Raw genomic sequence first — 10,298 nt, 5'->3', positions numbered from 1 at the left:
CGTAACTTTAATGTTGTATTTCAATGTGACCGTAGAGGTACAAACAAAAGTACACAAATATCCAAAAAAAAACAGGGACAAAAAAAATTAACAGGGTAAATATTCGTCAGTAGATAATTCTTGGAAGATAAAAATGATATGTGGATTTCATAATCATGAGTCGTCATTATATTTAGAATGTCATCCTTATCCATGACGGCTAACTGAATATGAATGTCGAATAGTGGAAGATTTGTTGAAAAAAATGTCAAACCAAAAGATATATTATCTGCACTAAAAAACCTAAATCCGAAAAATGTATCTACTCTCAAAACTATCTACAATGCAGACGAAAAACTTCGACGTAGGGAGAGAGAAGGTAAAACTCAAATGCAAGGTGTTATGGAATTTCTAGATCAAAATGGATATGTTTATTATAGTCGTGCAAATGTTTTGACAAATAAGTTAGAAGATTTATTCTTTGCTCATCCAAGATCATTAGAAATATGGTGTGCATTTCGACATGTCTTGTTAATGGATGCGACATATAAGACAAACAAGTACGGGATGCCTCTATTGGAGATTGTTGGTGTAACTCCAACAAATATGACATTTTCCATTGCATTTGTGTACATGCATGAAGAAAAACAGTCCAACTATGTTTGGGCTTTAGACTGTCTAAAATCGGTAATGGAAGGATGTATGTTGCCGCGTGTTATTGTGACTGATTGAGAAATGGCTCTCATGAACGCATACACTATTATATTTCCAGATGCTAAAGGATTACTTTGCAGATGGCATATAAATAACAATATGATGAAGAAATGCAAATCATGTTGGGATGTTCTTTATACGTCATGGACGAGGTTGGTTAACTCTGAAACAAAGGAAGCATACAACAAGAATTTGGCACAAGTTGAAAAAATTACGAACAATTATCCAGGTATTTTTAAATATACATTATAATATGTTATAATTCATTACATCAACTGAAATTTTTTATGTATTTTAGATGCATTTTCTTATCTAAACAAAACATGGTTCACACCACACAAAGAAAAGTTTGTGTCTGCATGGACCAATAAGTTTCTTAACTTTGGCAACCACACAACTAATAGAGCTGAAAGTCAACATGCCTAGTTAAAAAGATATGTCGAAACATCACGATCAGATATCGTCAAATCATTGAAGCGTATTGCTGATGTTGTTGAGTCACAGGTATAAAAGCGAGTCTTGCGCATAACAAAATTTTGATTGTACATCGGTACTACGAAATACCACATCTAAAACCATTGTGTCGTTTCGTTTCAATTTATGCACTTGATATCATTTTCAAAGAATATGAGCGGTCCAAAGAATTTGGATTTGTTTATGAAAATTGTGGATGTCAAGTACGTACAAGTTATGGGATGCCATGTGCGCATGAACAAGCTATATTTGTTAAAAAATGTCATTGTGTACCGCTTCATTCAGTAGATAAGTTTTGGAAGAAACTTGATTTATTAGAATGCAAATCGTTAGAAGATGACAATTTGAGTTGTGCAGTTGAGGTAAATATGTTTAATGCTCATTACGAAAAACAATCAAGACCTGTTAAGTTAAGTTTAACAAGGAAGTTACTAAACTTAATCACGCCGTCAACAACTTCAGTTTCTGAACCTGCTACTCACAAAAATACTCGTGGGCGCCCCTCCTTAAAGAAGAAACTTTTCAAGAAAACCCATATCGATTTAAACCAGGACCCACCAACTCAAGATCCACCACCTCAAGATCAACCGACTCAAGCGCCACCAACTTAATATCCGTCTCGACGTAGCATTTCTACTTATACGCCTGATTATATGCGGTCTAATTTTGTTTGATCTAAACCAGGAACCGGATAGGCACAGTACGTACTCGTTCCGAGAACCTCCAATGTTCAACTCAACTTTTAATCAGGAACAATCGATGCATAGCTCGTACTTCAACCAAGAACAAGTAATGTATAATTCAGATCCACTTATGAATGAAATTCCGTATGAATTTCATCCATATGTCACAAACATACAAAACGTGAGGGGAGATGGAAATTGTGGATTTCGTGCAATAGCTGCGTGTCTCGGTTATAGTGAAGATAATTGGCGTCAAATCCGCTTAGATTTACATAATGAGTTGTTAGCACACCCAGCTGAGTACGCACAGATTTTTTATTTAGATTTAAACACCATACATCACTCATTGAATTTCAATGGATCACATTTCGCACCAAAAGATCGTTGGTTGATTAGGTCGGTCACTAGCTTTCTCATTGCTAACAAGTATAATGTAATAGTTATTTTTCTAAGAAAAGATAGTCCATCTACATGTTTTCCACTATGGCTTGGTCCCCAAGACATCTCAACTCATAGAGTTGTTGTTATTGCTCTTGTTAGAGGTGATCATTATGTGAAGGTTGATTTACATGGAACATATCCAATGTCTACTATTTTACCACTTTGGCGTCACAACAGATCATCACGGTCTGCTGGATGGGAAACTGTTTATGCTGCTCGCCTGAATTCCTACATTTCTCCATTTGCAACACACACTAATTGTAACAATTCTACAATTATAATATCTGATAATTAATAAAATCAAATTTATGTTTTGTAATTTATAATTATTAAGATCTCTATAAATTAAAAAAAAAATTGTTTTTTTTTTTTTAATTTAGCAAACTTTTATATATGTGCGATTCTGATGTCTCTAAAAAAAAGATTAAATATTTTGAAGTACAATCTAGAAACTAATCACAGACTACTATATATATATATATATATATATATATATATATATATATATATATATATATATATATATATATATATATATATAAAAGTTTTAAAAAGTGTAAGGTTTGATTTGAAAATAAATACAAGTATAAGGTATTGAATTAAAAACTTACATCTTTAATTTTTAACAACAGCCAATGCAAATTCAATTTAATATTATTAAAAATAGTCAAATTTGTTAAGTGATGTATATCAAATCAATGGTGTCTTCGTGCATTTGGAATTCAATTCGTAGGTTTAGAATTACCCTTCTTCTCCCATCTTGATATGGACTGAAATAAAACTACAGGCATTGAAAAAAGGGAAAAGATAACTCCTTGAAGTAATAACAAACAGTAAGATTACAAATATCTAAAGCTCTCATGGAATTCGAGCCTATAATAAGTTACGATCAACAATTTATGATCCACATTTGTAATAAATTCATAAGCGGTAAACATCCACGAAACAGCAAAATTTTATTCATATGACAAGTCGCAAGAATGTGAGTGCATATGTCCTTTGTTACACATACATTGCAAGCAAATGATGGTATCAATTACCGAAACGAAATGAACTCATGTATTTTATTCATACCTGACGCAAACTTCTAATATTGATGCTGAAGTTCACTTAAGACATATCATCGAGCATCTAGAGTGCACAACTACAGACGTGAGTTTCAGAACGTTGAAAACAAGAATACACACATTCAACAAGCTGCAATGGCCTGAGAGGAGGAGGAGAGAGATGCGGAAGTGAATCGCCCTTTCTTCTATAGTTCTCTGGCTTCTCGTCTCTCCATTCGAGCGGACAAACCGACAAACTGTAATGGACTGATTTACTTTTTGTTTTGTTCATCTGATATTCGATTTTGACCCGGAACTGATCCAAACAACTAGAACAAAGCCTGATCTGATGAGGCCCGTCCGAGTTCCAACCGTTTTTTTCCGGCCCAACTGGTTGATATAGTTAAATTAGATAAAAATATAAAATCATAATATAGCAATATATCGGTAACCACCAGTCTTGAATTCATAACATCTGATCATAGATCTAATCATAATCATAGAGATTCAATACCCATGTAACCAAAATCCATTAGCATCCATATGAGTTTATGTAATAAAAACTTAAATATAATTCCAAGATGTTGGTTCAATGAATAAAGTAACACAGTTGTAAAGAATCACATATAATGGATATCTAACATATTATAATTATTATTTATATTTTATAGGCTATTCTCTAGTTGAAAATCTGAAATTTGTTTTGGCCATTAAAAAAAAAAAAAAAAAGCTTTACGTGAACTTCATCTATTAATTAGCTAAAATATGTTTTAAATTATTTGGCGAAGACTCAATCAAAAACCTAGAAATAAGTTGTCGTCGGTCGAACAAAAAATCATTATATAAAAGTGAAACACACGAGCACACACACACACACACACAATATTAATGGATGACGACAAAACCGTCTTGCACGTTGGGGAGTAATAAGTAGGGTGATGGTGGAAAACCAGATTCTTGATGGATCGTGTAAGTTTACTTTCCGAACTAATATTTCCATCTTATGCCTGAGAATCCAATCTAGGATAATCCATAAGGACACGTATGTATCTAAGTACAGAAACACAAGCCAAATCGTCAGAGAGTTCTGAGTTTTGTTCAAGAAGAAGAAGAGCTGAGAAGGATTCTGTATGGCTAAACAGAGCAATCGTATATATGCATGAAAAATTAGGGATTTTATCTTTTATATTAGTTAGGAGAATCTCGAATTTAATGGTTTAATCAATGGCTTTGCCCCTTGGCCCCCGCTAAGGGTGCTGCCCCTAGGACCCTGCAAGGAGGCGCAGCCCCCTTAACCCTCGTCATTCTATTGTATTGACTTATAATTCGATCTTATATATGTGCGTACTTCGGATTCACTAAACATATAATATAGAGTACAAATAATAACCCTTTTAGCTCACATGTTAGATCCAATTACACAAAATGTAAGTTGACACTAAAATCACCCTCATTACAACCTATCGGAGCCGTACATGGATGGTTGGTTAAAATTTGGTCCGCATCAATCTAAAAAAGTCTTATTTAAGGCTAGAGTTTCGAAATGTTTGAATACTAGTATGTATTGGTTTAGGCTTTAATCAAAAGTCAAACAAGTGACTTCTTCATATCACTCGTTCTGATTGAAAATATTGCATTAGACTACTCGGAGTGGGCAACGCTCACTCCTGTTATTATGCCTCATAACACGTGATAACGCCAGTGAACACCGTTCCTCCCTCCCGTTATTATATGTTAAAGACTTTCGCATTACTTCTTGTTATCACCATCACATTTGGTAGCGGCCTTTTTTTGTTTTTTTTTCCTTGTAACTTGTGTGCCCGTTTGCCCACACCCACCCTTCTTAGAAAGAGATATAAAGTAACTTATGAAGATTGAAAGAGAGCCAATCCCAATTCAATATTGGTCATGTTGTACTTTTTTTAGTTAATGAGAGCGCGTTAGGAATTGTCTGACATGTTAGGGGGAAAGAGCATCATAGAATATCATTTCTTGATTGAGAAAATAGGCTAAGTACATTAGTTTGTCACTTTTGACCGGATGGATTTTGTCTTGTAGTTGATTTCGGGGATACCCTAGTTAGAGCAGGGAAACTTGAAGACAAGAAATGATAGCCATCTCATCTAGTCTGGTCTATGATGGGACAACATTTTTTTAAGATAAACGTTACTAATATTTAAAGAGTTATATACAATTTATTACCAAAGGCATCTCCAGCCTAATAACAAATCCCAATTTTACATTATTTTTTACACTATTTTACTCCGACCCAATCATTTGTTGTAATGAAAGGGTATACAAGAATACAATAACACCATTTCTTTTGTAATATAGTTCATGCATAAGATACAATACAACATCCAATGCAATGAACTTAAGAAAGGATCAAAGCTAATTTAATGGGCTTAAGACAGCCGGCTGGCCGGCTGATTTAAGAAAGATCGACCATTTTTGATTTAGTGTCCAGGCTTCACCTTAATTTGGCTTGTTCCACATGGAACGATAGATACACACAGACACATCTATACAAAAATAAACGGGTAATTTATAACAAAATGTCTTTTCTTATTATGTAGCTGTAGAAATATTAATTATATAGCCATGAATGTGACTACTGTGAGCTACCAAATATATAAACAAGCACAACATGATTCAATAGCGATACCTCTAAAAATGTCTAAAAACATCATTCTGTTCATATCATTGCTTTTAATTCTATCAATCCTCCCAAGAACCCATGCAACAGTGAAATACAGCATCACAAACACAGCTACACAAACCCCAGGTGGGATCAGATACGAGACCCAAATCGGGTTCAAACACAGTAAACACATCTTAAAGTCCTCAAATTTGTTCATATGGAGGCTCTTCCAACAAAGAATCAAAGCAGAAAGAGCAAACGTGACACACGTACACTTACTCATCGATGACATGGACGGTGTTGCCTACTGTGAAAACAACGAGATCCACGTCAGCGCAAGGTATATTGCAAATTACAAAGCTGATGATATTGATGATGATGTTAAGAGAGAATTCAATGGGGTGATGTATCATGAGATGACCCATGTATGGCAATGGTCTGGAAATGGTTCGACCCCTGGAGGATTGATTGAAGGGATTGCTGATTTTGTGAGGCTAAAGGCTGGCTACATACCTAGCCATTGGGTTCAACCAGGGGAAGGTGACACGTGGGACCAGGGCTATGATGTTACAGCTAGGTTTCTTGATTATTGTGAAGGTCTTAGAAATGGGTTTGTGGGTGAACTTAATAAGAAGATGAGGTATGGTTATAGCGTTGACTATTTTGTTGACTTGGTTGGGAAGTCAGTTGATCAGTTGTGGAGTGAGTACAAGGCTGCATATCATTTATAATTTGTACATTAAATTTTATGACAAACTTTATTTTGAACATTAATATTTGTATGTGTCATCTACAATGCATATATATATATATATATATATATATATATATATATATATATATATATATATATATATATATATATATATATATATATATATGGAGTTGTTACTAAGCCACAGAGATAACATCAATAATGGTGTTGAAATTTCTTCGTTTCTTCATAAGATTTTTGGCAAAGTCAAGAGCCCTTCGTTCACAATCTGATCTTTTCACAAGATCACTAATCGACTCAAAATCCTCCACATGAGCCACCCCAACAATTCGCCTGCAAATCAAAGGGCAATTTAGACATTTCACAAACAATCAAACAGCTCAAAAAATTACATTACCTTATCATTTTGGCAGCAGCAAATCCAAGAGAATCATGGAACAAATCCATCATGTATTTCTGTTTCACAAGCTCCCGAAGCTCCAAATCGTTATAAATTTCATGAAGGTATGCCTCACCAGGTCCCTCTTTGTGTATATCCCAAAGAGACGTAAACTTTTTATAAAAAAGATTCCAAGTGTTTGCTATCGTATCCAGTATCCATGCTTTATATGCCTGCGTTCACAATAATTTTATAAAAAAATCCAAATTCTCATATGAAGCAATTAAAAGTCAAATAATATACCTACTTTTCGGTCATTCCCTTGATCCACATGTCCATCTTGTGCAAAATAAGCCAAAAATAAGTTTCCAATAAAAGCACCAATGTCAAACCCCATTGGTCCATAGAAAGCAAATTCTGGATCGATTACTTGGGTTGAATCTTGAGTAACCATAACAGAACTAGTATGAAGATCACCATGTATTAAAGCTTGTGTTTTTTCACAAAACCTGCGCAATATATATAGGCATCAATCTGCATACAGAAATCTAACAAAACATCAAAAAGAAAACGTAAAAGAACATAGGTATTTGAGTCTCCATGTATATACTTAGACTTTAGCTCAGCAACCTCAAGCTTCAAAATTTTATCATTCCGAATAGCTTCAACATCAGTATCAAGAAAAGGTGATGTCCAACGATTAAATTCTGAAATCTTGTAAGGGTCTGAAAACACCACTTGCTCTGTCAGCCTACATATCTCCACATTTGCACAAAATTCAGCCACTGCAATAAAACATTGAATAAACGCATGAGTTATGTTCATATATTCATGGAAAACATAATGAGAATTATAATGCTTCTTATAAACAGGAGTAAAGGATCACCTGCACTTTTGTGTTGTGTGGTTGTGAGATAAAGAAGGGAGGTGTAAAACAGAGTGTTGGCCATAAATTCTGACATATGTTCAGCTAATAATGGATACTCAACTCCAGCGATCAGTCCTTTCCTCAAGATTATATGTGGAGGCTCTATGTATCGCATACCAATCAATGACATGGTTCTATCAAAGTGATAAACTTCTGGGACATGTTCAGGGGATAAATCATGTTGACGTTTAAGAGCTGTGGCTTCAAAATACGATCTTTCTTTGGTCATCGGCCATGATTCACCGATTAAACGGATATAAGGCACAGCCTAAGATCAAAAGCAACTACAATAAGTATTTCCAGATGAAGAAATCAAGTTAATAGCCAGTGATCTTCCTGATATTACACTAGTTAGCTTAAAAGTCACAAACAAGTGTGAGATTATGAATTTTGGAAGTGTTAATTGGGGAAAAACCTGTTTAATGACAAGCGAACCAGATGGAGAGATGATGATGTAGACGAAATTGAGATTGCCATCCCCAACTTCTTTGATGTCCAAGTTATCAAGTTCATGAGTCCCCAGCTTCGAAGCCAAAGATGGCGTGGCTTTGATATATTCCCTCAATGACTTCTCGTCCAGTACCCGGAACCCCTCCGCCGTCGTCATTTCTTCCGATTGGTCTCCGTTGAGGTTGGAAATTCTTTTTTAAAAAAGGCATGAAAGTGCGTTAGAAATAGAAACCAAAAGAAGCATAGTAGTAGAAATTGTCTGCGTGGCACGCAGGCTTTGGAAAAATAATTATACATTGAACCTGGACGGTATTTGTTTTCATTCATGTTGTAACTTTTTTCTCTGAATCGTATTTTTGTCGGATATTGACTAAAATGCCTTGAAATGTCAATCGGAAGTTTAAAAAGTAAATCAAGATTGGAAATTATACAAGGGGCTAAATGTAACTTGGAAAGAAACTGGGTACCTGTTTTGCTAATATATAAAAAACCTTTAGAAGTTCTGCTCAAATACAAAAAATCTGATAATAATCCTAATATATTTCTAGTATGGCTAATGCACTCCCTCGGTGATAGGGGTGTTGAAAGGGTAATTTTTTCGGGTTTCGGATAATTCGGGTTTTCATGTTAGAAAAATTACCCGTTACCCTACCCAAACTAAATTCGGGTAATTCGGGTATCGGGTCGTGTTTGGGTAATTCGGGTATAACCCGAAATATATGATTTTTTTTTTGAATTTCACCTAAAAATAATAAATACGTCGTGCTTTATTAATCTTGTTTATATAAACAAACGAGAAATAAACGAAGTTACTTAAGCTTTGAACATTAAGATTTTCTAGTCAATAATACATGAGATATCAAGTAATTTTTTAACAACTTAATTTAATCTAATAAGATGTTAAAAAAACAAATACCTAAAGATCTTAATTTAAAAGTTTAAAATGTTTAAGATAAATATAGCCATAAGTTTTGTCATGTTCTAAAGTTTCGTCAAGATAATGAGTTTGTTAGTTGTAATAAAAACTATAATCTAGAAAACAATTAAGTTTTAAAGAACGTGATGATAAATAAAAATTACTTTTAATATTGTTAGTGTCGTATTGTCATAATAAATATATTTATGTTTTACAATAATAATAGTTAGTTTAAGCGTGATCAAATACCTGCTATATAGTACAAGCTCTACAAAAAAAAGGAATTTTTAAAATAATTTGGGTAATTCGGGTATACCCGAAACCCAAAAAATGTACCATTTACCCGACCCGAAAAAAATCGGGTAACCCGATTACCCGGAAAATTTTACCCGATACCCGATTTACCCGATACCCGAAAAAATCGGGCGGGTAATTCGGGTATCGGGTATTTTCGACAAGGCTACTCAGTGAGGAGGACCGATGTGTCCTTTAGCTACCCGCTTCGGAACAAAATTCAAAATGGATATCAATTTCTATGTGATTTGTCATTTGATGCTGAACGAGATTGTTGAATAGATATATGGTACTAATATTGTGAACGTACGTAGTGCATAATACGCTTAAGAGTACTCATGTGTGTCCTATGGGCATGCATGTAAACACTTGTTGTGATATACTAGTGGAGATGTGTTGGCGTGTGAAAGTAAGGTAGTGGAGTACCTAAACGAGACTGCGGTAGAGTGTGGGATCTTCATACTATTCCACTTGTTTTGTTATTGATATCAATGAGAGTAAGGTGTTGTTTGTTTTGGAAGTGGTTAAATGTCTTTTGTCTTTTTCCAAGTTTACGGAAGAAGACGTGCACTTGCGAAACATCTACCCGCCAGAAGGGAAAAGTGCTCAAAAAGTACTTTTGTAGAAAAACAAACGAG

The 10,298-nt window shown here is 34.5% G+C and overlaps 4 protein-coding genes and 1 long non-coding RNA gene across 5 annotated transcripts; 3 read left to right on the top strand and 2 right to left on the bottom strand.

Moving 5' to 3' along the window:
- The first annotated feature begins 213 nt into the window (after positions 1-213).
- LOC145050378 (protein FAR-RED ELONGATED HYPOCOTYL 3-like) lies at positions 214-711 on the top strand. Its single transcript, XM_078998638.1, has one exon. It carries the CDS (start codon positions 214-216, stop codon positions 709-711), a length of 498 nt encoding a protein of 165 aa, XP_078854764.1.
- A 1,248-nt stretch (positions 712-1,959) lies between these two features.
- On the top strand, positions 1,960-2,586 carry LOC145050377 (uncharacterized). Its single transcript, XM_078998637.1, has one exon. It carries the CDS (start codon positions 1,960-1,962, stop codon positions 2,584-2,586), a length of 627 nt encoding a protein of 208 aa, XP_078854763.1.
- Positions 2,587-3,215: 629 nt separating this feature from the next.
- LOC145051568 (uncharacterized) lies at positions 3,216-4,471 on the bottom strand. Its single transcript, XR_013683704.1, has 2 exons — positions 4,217-4,471; positions 3,216-3,727 (listed from the first exon to the last, which is right to left on the bottom strand). It is a non-coding gene; the product is annotated as an uncharacterized LOC145051568 (long non-coding RNA).
- Positions 4,472-5,918: 1,447 nt separating this feature from the next.
- Positions 5,919-6,709, top strand: LOC145054023 (uncharacterized). The gene has a single exon (XM_079002157.1). It carries the CDS (start codon positions 5,939-5,941, stop codon positions 6,707-6,709), a length of 771 nt encoding a protein of 256 aa, XP_078858283.1. The 5' UTR covers positions 5,919-5,938.
- On the bottom strand, positions 6,012-8,675 carry LOC145054022 (methylthioribose kinase-like). The gene is made up of 6 exons (XM_079002156.1): positions 8,416-8,675; positions 7,959-8,268; positions 7,683-7,857; positions 7,380-7,581; positions 7,091-7,305; positions 6,012-7,026 (listed from the first exon to the last, which is right to left on the bottom strand). The coding sequence occupies exons 1-6, from the start codon at positions 8,605-8,607 to the stop codon at positions 6,870-6,872; spliced, it is 1,251 nt and encodes a 416-aa protein (XP_078858282.1). The 5' UTR covers positions 8,608-8,675; the 3' UTR covers positions 6,012-6,869.
- Positions 8,676-10,298: the final 1,623 nt, after the last annotated feature.

This window comes from Lactuca serriola, chromosome 5, assembly GCF_051521515.1.
Source record: "Lactuca serriola cultivar US96UC23 chromosome 5, Lser_US96UC23_V15, whole genome shotgun sequence".
Taxonomy (NCBI): Eukaryota; Viridiplantae; Streptophyta; class Magnoliopsida; order Asterales; family Asteraceae; genus Lactuca; species Lactuca serriola.
This window is presented reverse-complemented; position numbering and strand designations above follow the sequence as displayed.

Bases quoted from the DNA above. Each gene is read 5' to 3' on its own strand.
- LOC145050378 (XM_078998638.1), top strand. From the start codon at position 214: ATGTCGAATAGTGGAAGATTTGTTGAAAAAAATGTCAAACCAAAAGAT.
- LOC145050377 (XM_078998637.1), top strand. From the start codon at position 1,960: ATGTATAATTCAGATCCACTTATGAATGAAATTCCGTATGAATTTCAT.
- LOC145054023 (XM_079002157.1), top strand. From the start codon at position 5,939: ATGAATGTGACTACTGTGAGCTACCAAATATATAAACAAGCACAACAT.
- LOC145054022 (XM_079002156.1), bottom strand. From the start codon at position 8,607: ATGACGACGGCGGAGGGGTTCCGGGTACTGGACGAGAAGTCATTGAGG. The intron at 7,858-7,958 runs GTGATCCTTTAC...GTTTTATTGCAG, and splicing joins CACACAACACAAAAGTGCAG to TGGCTGAATTTTGTGCAAAT. The intron at 7,582-7,682 runs GTATATACATGG...TATATTGCGCAG, and splicing joins GTTGCTGAGCTAAAGTCTAA to GTTTTGTGAAAAAACACAAG.